The 19,758-nt window shown below is 35.9% G+C and overlaps 1 protein-coding gene across 2 annotated transcripts in view; it reads right to left on the reverse strand.

The window, feature by feature from the left end:
- The window catches only part of MRPS28 (mitochondrial ribosomal protein S28), a 117,297-nt gene that overhangs the window by 73,487 nt on the left and 24,052 nt on the right, over positions 1 to 19,758 (reverse strand). The window contains exon 3 of one of the 2 annotated variants that reach the window (XM_035011416.1): positions 16,955 to 18,743. The exons of the other annotated variant lie outside the window; for it this stretch is intronic. Within the exon in view, the coding sequence (XP_034867307.1) occupies positions 18,647 to 18,743 (97 nt within the window). The 3' untranslated portion in view covers positions 16,955 to 18,646. Of the gene's footprint in view, positions 1 to 16,954; positions 18,744 to 19,758 lie in introns of those variants that run through there. 2 annotated transcript variants of the gene reach the window in all.

Here is a 19,758-nt window from a genome sequence, read left to right on the forward strand (position 1 = left end):
TCTTAATTTGTATTTTGCAAGAAGTGTCAATTACTTCCATAATAAACAGTATTTTTAAAATAAAAAGATGAGGGGTGCCTGGGTGGCTCAGTCTGTTAAGCTGCTGACTCTTGATTTGGGCTCAGATCACAATCTCAGAGTTGTGAGACTGAGTCCTGAGTCGGCTCCATGCTCAGCAATAAGTCTGCTTGATATTCTTTCCCCTTCTCCCTCTTCCTCTGCTCCCTCTCTCAAATAAATAAATAAATAAAATCTTAAAAAAAAAAAATCAAGCTCATGTACATTTATCAGGAAGACACTATAATCCCAACAAATAACCTAAGTAAAGAAACTGACAATTAAAAAAAATTACTATTAATAAACATATAAAGTGTTCAATCTGTTTACATAAGACTGAAAAATATCAATAATCTTTAATCACAGTTATTCCACTTAATCTTTTACAAAAAGATAATCCTAGAAATCTTATCCATGAAGTTGTCCATAGCTGTGTCACTTATAAGAGATAAAAAGAGAAGAAACAACCTAAATATTTAATAAACAAACACTTAAAGAAATTGTCTTATATTCAGTGAGATACAAAAGCATCCTTTCCAGTGAAAAATGCCAGGCTATAAAATTGAGGAACTCATGATTCAAAATTCTATAAGAGAGTATGATTAAAACCATATACAAACAAAACAAAAATCCACATCTACATGAAATGACTGGAAGGATTGGTGGACCTATGAAGGTTTTTGTTTTAGAGTTTCAGTATTGTTTTAATTGAGATAATTGAAATATAACATATTAGTTTCAGGTGCACAACATAATGATTCAATATTTATATATTGCAAAATGATCATCACAATAAGTCTAGTTAACATCCATCACCACACATACAAAACTAGGCCTATGAAATTTTAAAATCATCTTACTTAGGGGATTTCCCACAGATTTTTGATTGGTTTTTGTGTGTGTGTGTGTTTTTTTCTTAATGAGACTGTGTTACTCTTACAAGTTGAAGCAAAAAGAAAAAAATTAATAACAGAAATACCAACATACTATAATTTTAGCAATTTGACTTGATCACTGAAGAATATTAGCTTTGACACTGTATTGATTAATATATAGAATAAGTAAGTGAATTAAAGTTTCAATCTAAAATTAAGAAACTGGGGGTGCCTGGCTGGCTCAGTTGGTGGAGTGTGAGACTCTTGATCTTGGGGTTGTGAGTTCAAGCCCCATGTTTGGTGTAGAGATTGCTTAAAAATAAAATCTTAAAAATAAAATGAAGAAACCAACAGAATTAATTGGGTTTGGTTTGGTCAATAGTGTATCTTTGTAATAAACAAAAGAGCATACAGTAAAATTAGAACAAAAACTTGCATAAATTAAAACTAATGCATTTTTCAGTAAGACAAAATTTTAATGTAAAAGAATACAGTATTTGTATTTAATAGTATTTACAATGATAAATGTATAAATACTTCTTTAAACTTGCCTTTTTCTTATAAAAATGCAACTAAAATATTTTGTTTGGTTAATTATCCAATTAAAAAGATGAACCTGAAAATAGAGCTCTACACACCGAACTGTAGATAGACATATCACCATGCCATTAGTTAAAAAGACATATTTTGAAATTCAGACTAGAAAGGTCAAACAAGTAACAGTCCATCTGTTTTATTAGTCAATGACAGTTCATGGTTGACAATGATATGGCTGAATTTAGCTTAACTTAGATAAATATTACTTGATAACATCTCTGGTAAAATGATTTGGTAGGAAAAAAATCAAAAAATTGTGGCCTAAGATAAACTATGACTTACAGTTAACTACGTTTCTTAATTATTTTACAAAAGATTATTGCAACAAAAAGTTGTTGAAATGTAAAAAGTGATACGTAGAGGTATATTGCATTTGATAAACATGTCATTTAAACATTTTAAAAGAAACAGAAAGATCTGTCTTAAGTGGAGACTGTTCAAGATTTCAGGCTCACAATGAGCCGTGGAACAGGTCCGGCTCCAATCCAAACTCTGCTGTATACCTGCTTATTGACTCTACCTAAGTTTCATACTTCTCTAGGCCTCAGTCCTCTTGCCTACAAAATGTAGATATAATGTTGCCTAGCTCAAAATGGTACTCTATCTTATCCCTTTTTCCTCTACAAAATTCAGTGTAATTTACCTCAAATATAAACAAGACAAAATAAAAGAGTAAGCAATGGTTATGTCTCTGAGGACTGAAAAGAGAATTTGAATTATGTCCTTAATTTCACCCACTCTTCACCCCACCCCCATCTCTGAAAAAAAAAAAAAAAAACAAAACAAAAAAAATAAATATGTAGTTTCCAAGAATTGTGACATAATTTTATTTTCCAGAAAATGAAATCAGTGGATAACCACCCCTTAGGAAATGAGCATAGAACAAACTCATTTGCCATGAGTTAAAACATAATAATTAGAACGGAAAGAGGCAAAAACTTATTACTTTAATTATGTATTACGGCTTTTCTTTTTACTATAGAAAGTTGAAAAATGTTATCAGAAATCCCCCGAAACAAACATATCTTAGTAGTTATTTCTAATATACAAAGCATTCAGTCACTAATTTTTATTTTGTTTTATATTTTTATTTGAAGATAGGGAGAGACACATAACCTATAACTTCAAAATTCAGCCAGCCTAAAGAGGTAAATATTTTTTATTCTGAAAAATACAAAATTTTAGGAAGAAGAACTGTACCTATATAGATGTTGGATAATGTTTATTCAAAATGTTTGCAATGTGGGTGTCTTGATTTTTTCTGAGGGGCAGAATTGGAGAAACAGGCCTCTGAAGTGCAGTATAACTAGATCTGTAGCTCAGTTCTGCCGCTCAACAGCTGGAGCTCAGGCAAAGGAGCCGAGCCCACGGGCTTAGGTAACAGGAGAGTTACTTCCCCCTTCTCCCCGGCAGCACTACACTATGAAAAGATTAAATGCTTGTTTTCAGAGCTTTCCCTGCCGCTAGGGAGGGGCCAACTTATACAGGTCTGATCAAAGAAAGGTTGGCTGAAGTCTGGAAGAGATTTCTAAAACAGCTTTTGTTTTCCTGATAAAAAAGAGAAGCTAACAGGTCCACCCCATTCTCTTCCTTCTCTTGAATACAGATCTGTTATCCAGCAGCCTTACTGCACCCATGATTCAGGAAGTGTGGAGCCCGTGCGGTGCTGATGTGTTCAAGTCGCTGAAGCAACCTCCAAAGCCATCAACATCCAGAATTCTTAAACAAGAAAAGTAAGTCTCTATATGTTTAAGCCACAGGCTGTCAGGTTTTCTGCTATGTGCAGCTGACACAAGTCCAAGTGATTTGGAAAGTCACTTAAATTCTGAGGCTCACTTTCCCCATTTGTAATGCAGGTGTAATGCTATGTATGTATAGTATCTGTTTGACATGTAGAAAAGGTTCAATAATGTCAGCTGCTGCTGAGGAGGAGGATGATGACGAAGACGATGACAACTTCATTTAGTTCTCATACCAACCATTTGAGGAAAGTCCTATCAATTCATTCACCCATTTTAAAGACACAAAAATCGAGACTCCAAAAAGTTAAGCAACTTGCCCAAGATCACACAATTAATAAGTAATATGGCCAGGATTCAAATACAGGAATTCTTATTTCAAGGCCAATGAGGTTAAACCACAAAGACATTTAGAAGTGCCTAAACATGGCAAGAGCTAACAGCTGATAATTACTGGCTAAAATGATTATGATAATACTAGACAACTATGAAGATAAGAACAGATATCTACTAATTTCTAATTCTGGAAAATAATAAATGCTCATTGGGCGCCTGGGTGGCTCAGATGGTTAAGCGTCTGCCTTCGGCTCAGGTCATGATCCCAGGGTCCTGGGATCGAGTCCCACATCGGGCTCCCGGCTCAGCGGGGAGCCTGCTTCTCCCTCTGACCCTCTCCCCTCTCATGCTGTAAAATCTTAAAAAAAAAAATAATAATAATAATAAATGCTCATTGAATTCAACATTAGTTTTATTTTTCTTCCTAACAGTTCTTGGCACTTTACTCAAACAGGAATACTTACACCTCCTCGACGAATGTAAGAACAGTACATCTCAACCAATAATTGCAACACCCTTCTGTTAGCTAAATGCTTAATATTTATGGCAAATTTATCATCTGCAGGGCACTCGGCCAGACACTTAAAAATTATTTTTGCCAGAAGCTATAGCATATGTTTGTTTTGTTAAAGTGACTTAAGATTCCTTTGGAGAGAGAATTTTGTAACAGTTCTAAAAATTAGGAAGTGGTTGCTACTATAATCAGCCATCACCATCACCACCGTCATCACCATTACTAACATACACAGAACTTCTATCACAAATTAGCATATGCTAAGCTTTAATTCTGGAACATTTCCCTTCAAACTTCAGATGTTTCCTTCACTGAAACAGATGAAACAAAGAACTTAAAAAATTCATGATGAAGGTACAGTACTTGAAAAACAAGCTAAATTCAAAATTAAAGTTTCTAAATAAATTACATTCAGGAAACAGGCAGGCTAAAATATTTGCAATTGCAATCAGGAAAAGACATTTAGTTTCTGGATTAGACTGTGAGATTTAAAGAGTTTACGTTTAGCTGTTAACTTTCAAAACCAGTTTGGCACATTGTATCATCCCAGTAAACAAAAAGTAAATGTAGTGTAAAGGCCAAAACAAAATGGATGGTGAGTAAAACAAAAGTTCTGAGGTAAGCTTAACTCAAGCAAAAATGCTGAGTCTCAAGATATATACATTCACAGCAATATATTCCTGAAGCCAAGTAACTTCAAATCATATATTCCACAGTGAAAGAGGGATAGTTCTCTCTACTACATGCCATAACAAGTAATTGATAATTCCATTTTCAAAAAAAAGTACTGTATATAAAGAAAAATGCTTTAAAGGATAATACATCCAGGAAAGAGTCGTTGCTTAATAAATTCAAAAATGACACAGTCAGTAGCATACAATCCACATGAACATTATAATGTGCTCAATCAGTACTAATTAAGGATTTAATTATACCTATTTAATGCTAATTTGCATTTTAAAAAAGAAGACAAAGTATTCTATTTTAGGTCCAAAATTAAGGTTCTGGATTAAAACTTTAAAAGAAATTTAACTGTAGTATATTTATGGAAATATCTTTCCTTAAGAATTAAAACAAGCTAAAAAAAAAAAGATGTGTTGGCATCCTAAAACAGAAAAAGAAAGAATTAAAACAAGCTAAAAACAAAAGCATTATATTTTCAAGTATGGGACTATGTTGAACCTGAATTCCTAATTTACTCACAATTAAAATAAAAGAAAAAGGGATACATATAAATGGAGACATTTATAAGGGTCACTTACAGGCATATAAAGTGCTTTTCAATGATGATATAGAATTAGAACCACGGCCTCTTGACCTCCACCCCTACATTCTTCCTGATATTTGCCCTGCTCAACTTCCCTGCACATGCCCAAAACTACTATATCTCCTCCTTACCATCTTTCTTCCCTAAAATTTTATAAAGCACTTTTAGAGGGATGTATAAAAAGAACAGGGAAATAGAAGGATCACCAAGAATATGAAGGTATATGGCAGTTTCAGAAAAGGGAAGAGCCACGGGTGTTGACTGAGAGCTTGAGCAAACTGTTGGACAGATGCCTGGGGCATTGCCAAATTTAAGAGTGTTTTCATTTAGTAGGATGGTGAGGGCAAGCCAGGTGGGCTACCTGAGGTATGAATGGAAATCTGGAAAACAGGGAGCAATAGAACAATAGTCTGAAGGGGGAAACAAGGTAAAACTGTTTCAAATTTTATCAAGTTCTCTAGAAAAGATGATTTAAGGTAAAGAATAGGAAATCGAGGGATATTAAGTTGAATCAGATATTCAACTTTTTTACTTAAAAAAATAGTAATTTCATAGGGATTAAACTAATGTATGAACCTGATTTCAATAAAGAAGGAGATAAGGTTATCTGCTAAGGAGGTGGAGGAGAGGAACAAGAGGCCCAAGAGTGAAGAAGGTAAAGTAATAAGAAATCTTCTAAAAGTGAGTGAAAGAATTCTGAGAACTCTGGTTGAAGTTGAATAATACGAACTTCTAACCAGGCAAGGTTATGCTACTTCTCCAGGATCTCATCTGTTACTGCTAAATCTGTATTCCACTTTCAGAAGTAAAGCTGTTTCAGTTCCAAAACGATGTCTGAACCTGAACACTACAAGGTTTCTTCAAATCAGTCCCTCTTCCTTAATGTGGCACTAACTCAAATCTGCACTGATGCTTGTTGCCTTTGTTTTGGGGGTTTTTTGTTTTGTTTTGTTTTTGCTGATAGAAACAGAAGATATAGAAACTTACAGTCCAGTATGAACTTGCTAATTCCAACTGTTACTCTACAGCCTAATTTTTCATCAATCCAATCCCACATGGCCAAATATCTACAGAAAACCCACAACATGTTTTTTTTGTTTTTTTTTTTTTTAAGATTTTATTTACTTATTTGACAGAGAGAGACACAGCGAGAGAGGGAACACAAGCAGGGGGAGTGGGAGAGGGACAAGCAGGCTTCCCGCAGGGCAGGGAGCCCGATGCGGGGCTTGATCCCAGAATCCTGGGATCATGACCTGAGCTGAAGGCAGCTGAAGGCAGATGCTTAGCAACTGAGCCACCCAGGCACCCCACTACAACATGTTCAAAACAGAGCTCCATATCCTGTCTGGTGAACAGCAACTCTGCCTAACTTCCTATTGCTGTGACCTCTATTTATCTAGCCCCTCAGGCTGGAAACCTCAAGCACCAGTCATTTTTGTGAACAGTTCCTCCTAGTTTTCCTTTCCCATCTCTCCTCACTCTGGGCCAGCCCCTGCCTGGACTATCATGACAGTCTAGAACTGTCCTTGCTGCGTCCCAAATGCCACTCTGCTATCTTTCCATTGTCCTAAGTTCTTAGCCTGAAATCCAGAGTTTTCTATAAGGATCCTTGCCTGTGTATCAGAGCAAGTATTTCATTACCCCCCTAAAACTTTACCAAGCCATGGGCTCCTGACCACTGTGGTGATTTTAAAATATGTACACATATTTTGTACACAATTCCCTCTAAAAGGTGGAGACTAATTCCCTTCCCCTTGAGTGTGGGCTAGGTTTAGAATAGAATAGAATAAGGCAGAAGTGACAATGCATGACTAAGTTATAAGAGGTATCACAACCACCTCAACCTTTCTTAAATTCTTCACTCTGGGGGAAGCTAACTACTATGTTGTGAAGACACTCAAGCAGCCCAATGGAGGGGTCCATGGGATGAGAAACTAAGGCCTCCTGCCCACAGCCAGCACTAACTTGCCAGGCACATGAGGGAGCCGCCTTGGAATCATATCCTCCAGCCTCAGTCAAGCCTTCAGATGACTGCAGCACTAGCCAATATCTTGTCTGAACTTCATGAGAAACTCTGAGCCATAACTGTTCAGCTAAAACTCTTCTGGATTCCTGCCCCACAGCAATTGTGTGAGAGAATAAATTTTTATTGTTTTAAGCCACTCAGTTTTGGAGTAACACGTTACACAGGTAGAGATAACTAACATGATCTCACCAAGCTCATTCTCAATTCCATGCCATTACTCATGCTTTTCCCCCACAGATGTCCTTTTACTATCCATCTCCTAACACCCCTCCCCCTATCCTTCAGAATCTAGCTAAAGTTTCCTCTCTTTGAGAAGGCCCTTTTTTTAATGAAACCATTTCAACTTTTATTTCTCCAGCTTCTCCTCTGATTTTTGTGCTCAACCACATCATTCATGTAGGCATTTATCCCTAAATTCCTGTGTTACTGTGCTCTATGCACCCTTCCTCCTAAAGACATCATACAGTGCATTTAAAGTGCATTCAGCACACTGTAATTAAGATACTCGATAAATATTTGCTGAAAAAATTAACAAATCATACACACACACACACACGGGAAGTGTATTTGATCAGTATAAAGTAGTGGATAACAATATGGAGCTACACTGTCTCAGGTCTGCTTACTTACTAGCTGCTACCCTTGGGGAAATGACTTAAAATCTCTGTGGCCTTTGTTTCTTCAGTGTTTTTTAAATGAAGATTCTAATAGTATCTACCATAGAGTAATAAAAAGATTAAAGAAAATAATACATACAAAACTCAGTAATGTGCTAGCATAGAGTGCTTAACAAACGTTAGCTATTATTCTTATTATTAACCACAAATTACAGAATACATACTGAAATCCCGGGTCCCTGAGAGTTTCTAGATGTTATAAAGTGGCAATCTAAATTAATACAAAATTCTACAAACTAAAGTAGAACTTACACTTTCTATTTAAGATAGGTTTTAATTTTTCTAAAGTCTATTCTTAAGTCAATAGAACTACAGCCTGAACCAATTGTAGGGAGTGCAGCCTTGACTTTTTCTCCTCTTCATCCTATTAAGGTATTAACTTCAAAGCTTTTGTGGGAACACTTAATTGCTTACATTCCTTAATAAGCAGCCACCATAGTAGTTTCCAGATTCACTTTTAACCTTTACAGTCCTGGGAAAGCATATATGGCAAACTTATTAGATATTTAATTTACACAATCTCTAGACTAATACATATGTGAATATGCTATACGAAGCAAATCAATTTTATACATCAATCAAGATAGAATCTAATAGATAGCAGGAGGGGAAGAATGAAGGGGGCAGAAATCGGAGGGGTAGACGAACCATGAGAGATGATGGACTCTGAAAAACAAACTGAGGGTTCTAGAGGGGAGGGGGGTGGGAGGATGGGTTAGTCTGGTGATGGGTATTGAGGAGGGCACGTTCTGCATGGAGCACTGGGTGTTATGCACAAACAATGAATCATGGAACACTACATCTAAAACTAATGATGTAATGTATGGGGATTAACATAACAATAAAAATAATAATAATAATTAAAAAAAAGATAGAATCTAATAGAACAAATCAATCCAATAGAACACCGCTATGCCATATATCTGAGGGGGGTAAAAAGAACCTCTAATGCTCTTCATTAAAAACATTTTTTTTTTTACTGAGGTATAACTGACATATGTAACATATCAATTTCAGGTGTACAACATAATGATTTGATATTCGTATATATTGTGAAATGATCACCATGGTAAGTCTAGTTAACGTCGTCACCATACATAGTTATACAAGACATTTTTTTTCCTTGATGAGAACTTTTAAGATCTACTCTTAGCAACTTTCAAATATGCAATACAGTATTATTAACTATAGTCACCATGCAATACATCACATCCCCATGACTTATTTATAACTGAAATTTGTACCTTTTGACCCCCCATCACCCATTTTGCCCACCCCCTACCCCCTACCTCTGGCAAACACCAATCTGTTCTCTTTATCTGTCAGCTTGGTTTTGTTGTTGTTATTAAGTCTAATGCTATTCAAAAGCCTGACTACATGTGTTTCATGAACTTAGAACACTTCTGGGATCATAATTTATAATTTACACATATTCTTAAGGCTTCTTACTAAAAAGTTAAATATAATAAATGCTCTTTTATCCTAAAAAAAATAAGCAGAGCTCTGTTAAGAAAATATGATAGAATGATTTTCAATCACAAATCTATTTCAAAATGTTCATACTTTTTAATTGTGTACCATGTCCTCTGGAATAAGAGAACCACTTAATTCAAAATCTTATTTTCTCTTTTCCCCCACCAACACATCTTGAAAACCTCAGTCTTTGAAACGTTCAATATCCATCCCACTCTTTATTTGACCCTATATATCATACAACCTGAAATAGAAACAAAGACTGGGAAATTAGCTCGTTTTTTCTACCTTAATGTCAAACAAAAGTACAAATAATATTCAGTGCACGTGCTAGTTACCTTAGAACTGCCAATCATGCTTGTTTTGAAACTCTTCAATTTTCAGAACTGTCAATCATGTGTGTTTTGATAGGGATGCCAGTGTAGAAATAATGCTTTAAAAGATGTGATCTTCATTAACACATTAATAAATAAATAGACTTCATCTGTAAAACTGGACTTTAGGATTTTACAGAAATATATACAATTCTTAAAAAATCAAAATTAAAATATAATAATGCAGTAAGATTTAGAGAATTTGGCTCTTTAACCAAAAATATAAGCATGGCTGACCCACAAGGATTTTATATTTCAATAAAAAGAGAAATGTTCCTTAACTGATACTTATCAGAAGTAGTATGACTATGAATGGGAATGAGAGAATCAAAACTGACCTAAATCTGGGCATTTTAATTTTTATTTTTCAAGCAGACAAAAATATCAATATAATCCATTCCCCTTCTACCTACCCAAAACAACCAGACTTAGTAACCACCTAGTCATTCATATCTTAAATCAAACACCATTCAAAACTTCTACTTCACTATCCATACTTAGTCATCAAGACCTGTTTCTTCTATCTCCTAAATTGCTAATGAAAGTCTCCTCTCCTGACCCTCAGACTTAATTAACATTCTCATGACTTCTTTCCAGAAGCTTCTTTATTGGCTTAACTCATTTCATTCTTCCAATATATGTTCCACACCAATGCCAGAATGATCTCATTGAAACACAAACCCAGTCCATGTTTTAATGGCTCTTTATCACTTTCAGAATAAAGCCCCAATTTTTTAAAATGATATATAAATTCCTTGAAGATCTGCCTCCTGCCCAACTCCCCACTCTCTCATCACTTCTCAACTTAAGCCGACTAATCCCCTTGAGTTCCCAGAAAGGCCAGGCTCTCTCTCACTTAAAACTTTTCCAAGTGCAGCCATTTTTTGCACTTTGTATCCCCTACCCTCGGTCCTTTACAACTCAATTCAATTGCTAGTTCCTCTGGGAAACCTTCTCTGACAACCTAACAGAATCACTGATCCCCTCTTCTCCATTCCTGTAGGATACAGTAAAAAGAACTTACACAGTGTAATATATATCGATTTACTTCTCTATCCCCCTGACTGAATCATCAGCTCCCTGAAAGCAGGCACTGTCTTTAATCTGAACATCAACAGCATTAAACACAGAGGTGACACATGACAGCTGCTCGTTAAATGCTTGCTGACTCAGTGAAAAACTGCACCATGACCTAGTTTATTTAAAAATAAAATGAATTGATAAAGAAGATGTGATATATATGGAATATTATTCAGCCATAAAAAATGAAATCTTGCATTTGCAACAACACAGATAGAGCAAAAGGGCATTATGATAGGCAAAATAAGTTAGAGAAAGACAAACACCATATGATTTCACTCATATGTGGAATTTAAGTAACAAATGAGCAAAGGAAAAAAAGAGAGAGGGAGAGAAAGAAACCAAAAAACAGACTCTTAACTATAGAGAACAAACTGATGGTTACCAGAGGGGAGGTGGGTGGGAGGATGGGTGAAATAGGTGATGGGGATTAAGGAGGGCACTTGTGATGAGCACTGGGTGATGTATGGAATTGCTGAATCATTATATTGTACACCTGAAACTAACATATCACTGTATGTTAACTATACTGGAATCAAAATAAAAACTTAATTAAAAAATAATAAAAATAATAAAATCATCAGCTTAATTCTTGAGACTGATAAAATGTACTACAGGTACAATCCAAGCAATCAAACTAACCAATGCTATATAAAACAATACTTCGGGTTTAATAATGTTCTTAAGGAATTTACCCATTTACTTACAAATTTACTGTAAGAATTGATACCATCTCAAACAGTATTTGAGGTCCAATAATCCCATCTTATTTTCACTAGTGTTCCTACTGGAGGTGTTAAAGTCTCAACAACAATAAATACTCATGTCCAAGACACTCAGCATGTTGACTAGTTCAACAAACACTGTCCTAAGATGTGACAATCCCTATCAAAGGCATCAGTGAACAGGCCATCAACACAGACAAGACCCCAACCTAGTTACACTTCATTTATCAGGAAGTTACTTATCTGGTGACATCAAGTCTCCACAGAACTCAATGAGAACTAAGCAGAGGAGTTCAGAAGCTGTCAAAATACATGTTGAAGTCCATGTACTGAAAGTACATATGCTTTACTTACAGAAGAGGCTGAGAGGTCATACTCAAATACTAACTGCTCTTATTTTAAGCACAATGAATTTGGTGGGCAATTTCCTGGGCATCAGAATATTAGAAGAAGAAAATTTAAAAGTTCAAAAAAAGCTAAAAATGGAGACACAGGTGCAACAGCAGAGAAAGAATAATGACATCTAAAGGCAAAACACAAAAACTACAAAAATTGGAGGGTTGTGTAGCTAAAAAGCAATAATTCTATATATTTGAATTATGATACAACACAGAAATTAATGTTTATAATTATGACCTTGGTTTGTCAAAAACAAAGACCAAAAAAACAGGCTAAACTACTTTAAGTCTGACAAGGTTCAAGGAAAGTAGATGACGTATTTTATAAAAAGAATCAAAGAATTAAAAATTGAGTATTACATGTAAAGAGTCAACTTTCTACAATTTGAAGAATAAACTTTTTTGAAATAAAGCATTCCCAAGCCAGGTGACTCTGAGTTATGAATCACTGTCAAACATTAACCAGCTCCTGTGACTACAGGTCTCACCATAATTACGTTACACATCCATTCTGAAACAAAGCCTGGACCCCACTGGTCATTAGCTTATCAGTGGTGACACTATCCAAACATATTAGATCATGGACACCACAACCAAGGATATTATAACAGGCTACCTACCATTCTTTAACAGACCTCCATAGAGCCTTCCCACCACACTGTCTTCAGGGTCCCTGGTATAAAAACTGGCTCATATGTGAGACCATTTTAGGAGGGTCCTATGATACTCAGTAACTATATGTTGTGGGATCTAGAGAGCAGAATAGCAGAGTGAAAAGAACATTCCAGGGCTGTGTTGGAATACACACAGCCTAAGGTTTGAATCCCTGCCTTATTAATTACCAGCTGTGTCACTGCAGCACAGTATGCTTAGAAAATGGAGAAAATATCTCCTCCTTTTTTTTAAAATTTAAATTCAATTAGCCAACATACAGTACATCATTAGTTTCTGATATAGAGTTCAGTAATTTATCAGTTGCATATAACACCCAGTGCTCATCACATCATGTGCCCTCCTTAATGCCTGTTACCCAGTTACCCCATCCCCCAACCCACCTCCCCGTCAGCAACTCTTAGTTTGTTTCCAGGAGTCCAGAGTCTCTCATGGTTTGTCTCCCTCTCTGATTTCTTCCTATTCAGTTTTCCCTCCCTTCCCCTATGATCCTCTATGCTATTATTTTCCACATACGAGTGAAACCATATGATAATTGTCTTTCTCTGATTGACTTAATTCTCTCAGCATAATACCCTCCAGTTCCATCCATGTCAATGTAAATGGCAAGATTTCATCCTTTTTGATGGCTGTGTAATATTCCTGTGTGTGTGTGTGCATGTGTGTGTGTATACCACATCTTCTTTATCCAGCTACTGTGGACAATGCTGCTATGAACATTAAGGGGCACTGGATCACCACATTTGCATCTTTGGGGTAAATACCTAGCACAATTGCTGGGTCATAGGGTAGCTCTATTTTTAACTTCCTAAGGAACCTCCATACTGTTTTCCAGAGTGGCCACCAGACAATACATATAGAGTGCAAATGTAGGTTTTCGAAAAACTAGCTATTATGTTTATCAGATGGGAATATGGAAAGGGAACAATTTTAATTCACACTAGGACAAATCTTGTGAAATTGTGTGCTGTGTTAATAACAGAAGAAAAAATGTCTAAAGAAAGGGCAGGCAGGTTTCACATGATAGGAAAGTGCTTTATATTTTTAAGTCACAGTAGAAGCCTTCTGACTTGTAGGTTGGCTCATGGAAAAGTAGGTTAAAGTGAGAATCCATTAAAAAAGCATACATATACACTGTGAAGACATTAGTTTAGCAATTAATGCAAATATTCTGATAGAGGTCCAGGCCTTCTCGCTGAGGAGAGGTCCACTCACTGGAGCTCTGCACTGATGTCTTTATATAAGCAATACCCTTACTACAATGTCTGGGATTGCCAGAATCAGTCACTTTAAAGCCAAACAGGAACAGAAAGGCATTTGGAAAGTAATTCCTTCCATATTTTTATGATTCCCCCTCCCCATCTTTATGGTTTACTTGCCCAAACTAATTCAATAGTAGTTTCTTTAACAACAACAACAAAAAATCTCTTCTTTATGAAGGTCTTTCCAAAATATTAAAATTAGCTTTCTTAAGAACAAAAACACTTTCCATACTTATATTTCATGAATTTATACAATAATCAAAAAATTACTTACCAATAATATAAATAGATTTTGGAACAAACACAACTAACTAGCTTTAACTAAAGATATAGCTGAACTGGAAGAAGCAAAAGTACCAGATATAGCAGAAGACCACCAATTTCTAATTTTCCAGTTAATGTTGGTATCAGTCAGTGGGTTTTAGAGAACAGAATGTTGATTAATTTAGCAAGTCAGTTAATTCAGTGATAATTGCCAAAGAAGTTAATGCCTGCAAGTCATTCATTCTAAATTGTCATAATCTGATTTCTGATTTCAAGTCACAATCTGACATGAAAGAAAAACAATATAATGGTTAAAACTTTTAAGGTTGGTATTGTTAGAATTAGGCCCACCCACACCTCCAAAATCTCTGAATTTACTAATTTCTATTTTGCAACTCAGTCTAAGTAGATCACAATACTTCTACTCATGCTTAAATACCATAGCTTATACTCTGAATGTTACTATTAATATAATGTCTTTCTAGAATTAGTTTTCTTTTAAAAGTGTTTTTCAAACCTTTTTTTGTGTGTGTGTGTGGTAGAAATAGTACCATTTCCCCCCTACACTTTTTTTTTAAAGATTTATTTATTCATTTGAGAGAGCGAGCACGCGAGTGTGTGAGTGGACTGGGGGGGTGGGGAGGAAGAGAGAGAATCTCCAGCAGACTGAGCATGGCGCCCAAGGTGGCACTCGATCTCAGGACTCTGAGATCATGACCTGAGCCCAAATCAAGAGTCAGACATTTACTGACTGAGCCACCCAGGTGCCCCCTGACTCTTTAAACAAAATGTTCCCAGAATTATAATATATAAAATAATGAGGGTAGAGCCACTCTGAAAGTAAGGTCGAACTTCCCAGCTACCCCCAGAACAGTCTCTGAAGCCTTTCTGCAGAACTCAAGAGCTTCTTGGGACAAAGGCTGAAAAGTGTTCCTTTAAACTATAATCAGGGATGCGTGGCTGGCTCAGTCAGTAGAGCATGTGACTCTTGATCTGAAGGTCGTGAATTCAAGCCCCATGTTGGGCACAGAGCAAGCTATAATCAAAAACAAATATTAAAACAAAAAAGTTATAGAACTTATTAAAAGGATATTACTTAGCTAATTAGAATATTCAGTTAACCAAAATAGTTTCTGATTCTTATCAGCTGCTCTAAGTTTGAAACTATAGTAAAAGCAATAATGAAAGAAACAACAAATGTTGGCGAGGATGTGGAGAAAAAGGAACCTCGTGCACTGTTGGAGGGAATGCAAAGTGGTGCAGCCACTGTGGAAGATAGTATGCAGGTCCCTCAAAAAGTTCAAAATAAAACTACCCTATGATCTAGTAATTGTACTCCTGGGTATTTACCCCCAAACACAAAAACACTAATTCAAGGGGATATATGCAGCCCTATGTTTATTGCAGTATTGCAACAGCCAAATTATAGAAGTAGCCCAAGTGTCCACTGATAGATGAATGGATAAAGAAGAAATGGTATATACATATAGAGTGGAATATTATTCAGCCATAAAAAAGAACGAAATCTTGCAATTTGCAACAACATGGATAGAGCTAGAGAGTATAATGCTAAGTGAAATAAGTCACTCAGAGAAAGACAAATACCATGATTTGACCCATGTGGAATTTAAGAAACAAATGAGCAAAAGGAAAAAAAGAGAGAGAAGAGACAAACCAAGAAACGGACTCTTCACTATAGAGAACAAACGGATGGTTACCAGAGGGGAGGAGGCGGGGGGGAGGATGGGTGAAACAGGTGATGGGGATTAAAGATTACACTTACCATGATGAGCACTGAGTAATGTAGAGAATCACTGATTCACTATATTGTACACCTAAAACTAATATAACACTGTATGTTAACTATACTGGAATTAAAATAAAAAACTTAATAAAAAATCTTAAAAATAATGAAAAAATTAAAATATTTTGCTAAACTGGGTATTTTATTAAATTTGAGTTATTTTTCTTTGCACTTAATTAATTTAAACTGTCCTAAAGTAGAAGAGATTCAATGACACGAAAGTCAAACTGAAGAGAAAAAAAAATTTTTAATCTCAAAAGGGATTAAAAAAACAGGTCAGGTTGATGAATGATGAACAAATTATGTAAATATCTACATCTTATTTGTAGTCTCTTAAGTAAATGTATCAAAGCAAGAAGTTCTGCCATTATTCAGTTACCCTCCTAAAATCTACTCAGAGGCAGCCTGACATCAAAGAGGTAGAGAGCAAACATGTGTCCAGCCCAAAAAGCTGTTCTATCTAGTCATATAATCTAAATTTGTAAGTATGAAAAGGGGATGAGCAGAGACCTAGCTGGATCTCCTTACTTTCTCATTCGATATTATCATCTTCCTGTCACCTAGAAAGATAACAGGTAAGATCTAAATAAAATTATTTCCCACCTACAATTTGTCCTGGATACAGGTAGAAAAGCAAAGTAACTGAAACAGTATTTATGCTGATCTGACACACTTTTCTATAATTCTTTCCTTTTTTATTTTGGGGGGGGGGTGAGAGGGAGAAGGGGCAGAGGGAGAGGGAGAGAGAATCTAAAGCAGGCTCCATGCACAGCGTGGAGCCCGATGCAGGGCTCAATCTCACAACCCTGAGATCATGACCTGAGTCAAAATCAAAAGTCGGACACTTAACCAACTGACCCACCCAGGCGCCTCAATACTTTCAAAGCATAAGTGACAGGTAGCTATAAGAGACCTAGGGAAGGGTTTTGGAAATAACCTAAGCATTTCTACATATAGAAATCAAGAAATTTAATAAATGTTCTGTGAAAAGTATAAACCTTCTTTCCATGATGAATTAAAAACTGGACAACAAAGGATTTGCTCAGACAGAAAGTTTCTCCCCAGAAAACAATGTATGCAGATATAGAGCTATAATTGTTACCTACATAGCCATTAGGGTATGTACACATAGACAGGAAGGGAATGAAAGTCACCAAACTATTCAGTTCAATTCTTGGCTAAAGTGAACTACTCCCCTTAGCACATTATTAGAAATAACATGACCGGTCTTGTAGGACCAGAGATGACTAGAACTTAAGCCTTGACTCTTGTTTATTATTAAAAGAAAAAGAAAAGCACTCTGAGGGTATTTCAGACTTTCAACAATACAAGTAGAAGTCAAAGCCCTTTCCTAACTACTATTATCTTCTACCCGCCATTTTGTCACCATAGTATCCCTTTTTACTCATGTAATTACCAATTTTTAAAATTGATTTGTGTACTTTTTTACTATATATTCTCTTTCCCTCCAGTAGAAGTTGTTGCCCCAACTTCATGAGAGCAGACAAAGAGCTAGTCTGACTAGTTTACCAGCCCCTACGACAGTGCCTGCCAAACTGAAGAGGTCCAGTAAATATTTAGTGAATGAATCAATGAATGGATGAACAAACAAATCAACTCCTGCACCAGTAAGACTGCCCCTCTTCATGATCCTCAGTCATGAAGGTACTGATTCTGAGTTATTTGGAAGGTGAAGTGGGAGTCTCTGGTGAGAATGATTGGATCCTAGGCAGTCAGATGGAAGCAGGAGTTGAAAGGTTAACTGTTGCAAGTAACTACAAAACAAAGAGATGCAGGCATTTAACTCTGCTAAGTACACAAAAAAAGACTCTAATACAGTGACTGCTCCACAGGCTAGACAATTTACTTGCAAAATTATTATGAGCCATCCGTCTGACCCCAAACAAACAATTGTTAAACAGATCACTTAGCTGGCAGGAATGCATGTGGAGGTGAGGTTGCTTCAAGCACATAGTAACTTCTGTAACAGAACACGTGCTTCTACGGCATTAGTTGTCAATGAAAAATTAAGACAATAAATGTTGCAACAAATTCGAGTATTTAACCATTTAAAGCTATACTGTACATAAAATAAATTCAAACCATATTATGGCACTTACTAGAGAAATATCTAGTCACGAACACTGGTACTTAAAATTCTGTGATGCAGTAAGTATGGCCTGAGAATCAAATCAGACATTCTAGTCCCTAAGGCATTCTTTAATATTATGCTCAAACATATAACATAATGACAAAACTAATGTTTTAAAATTGTAATGAAATGGTGAAAAAGAACAGCATACATAAAAGAATATCCACAAAGAAATAAATACCCATGAAATAAATATCATAAAATTCCTTCCACAAACATAAGGAAACATGTATACTACATTTGCAACTTGTAATAAATCTGACTGAGCAGGTGAAATATTCATAATTCAGCAGAGTTATCTGTAAAATGTATTTTTTGTAAAGTTAATACCTGATGTTCTGGCTGCAAGTTAGGTCAGCTTGTAAAAATAAAGATGGCCATTGCACCTGGGTAGCACCCATGGGAGCATGATGAAAAGCTTATCCATTGCAAGGAGGAGATGAGAAGATTTCTTTGCATAAAATAAAACAGTACGTCACTTTTAAATATAGAAAATGATATATTTTTCTATTAATGAGAAATGATCTGCCACAGCCACTACTGACAGTATCCAAGAGCTTAGGATGCCCCTCTTGAAGGATAACTTTAGGACCACAAATCTTCATAGTTGCCTCCTGCATAAACCCTCCTCAATAGGAATTCTTGAGGAATGTCATCATTAGTTCACAAAAACCCAAATCACGAGGATTTCAAGAATAGTAATAATAGTAGCATCTGTTTATTATATGCCAGTCACTAATCTTTAACTTTACATAACTTTACATATATTATCTGATTTAATCCCTTCGATGACCCATTACACAACAGATAGACAGTGTTAATATCTGCATTGACAGACTTACTCTACTTAGAAATTTCTTGAGTTCTTACTATTTTTGACTAAGCGTGTATGTTATTTGATATATCAAGACAGGCTATCTTGAGCCATTACCTCTCAATGCCGGGTAGCATAAGCAGCCCGTTTTCTTCCCCAGGTATGACCTGGTTCATGGCACTTACCTTGTAAGACACTGTCTAGCTTGTGATTATCTGAGGTAGAGGTGTGCTGGAGCCAGACTGCACCACCTTGCGGGAGCTGACTGTGTACACATATTCCCAACTCTGCATTCAGGGACATTACATTGGTAACTTAAGATTGGCCATGGTGGGAGTATTTTAGACTACAGAAATTGGCAAATCAGGGCCTTTTTTATTGGAGAACTAGTTATTAAATATTCCCATGCCACTGATCTGAGGAAATTTGTACTAAGTTTGTCAGGTCCAATTCAGATTCAGGAAGAATGAGTTCATGTCTTCCAATCATTTGAGCCCAGTTATCAACTGGACCTCTAGATATCCAGAACTCTCAGCAGAGAGGCAACCCATTTTCATAACTGCTCTCTTAGATCTAGAGCAGATTCTTTCCCTATTCATTTCTACAATATGACTCATTCTTAAACATCACAAACTTCTTAATCACTGTAATT

Source organism: Mirounga leonina, unplaced genomic scaffold, assembly GCF_011800145.1.
Source record: "Mirounga leonina isolate KUSES-001 unplaced genomic scaffold, KU_Mleo_1.0 Mir_165, whole genome shotgun sequence".
Taxonomy (NCBI): Eukaryota; Metazoa; Chordata; class Mammalia; order Carnivora; family Phocidae; genus Mirounga; species Mirounga leonina.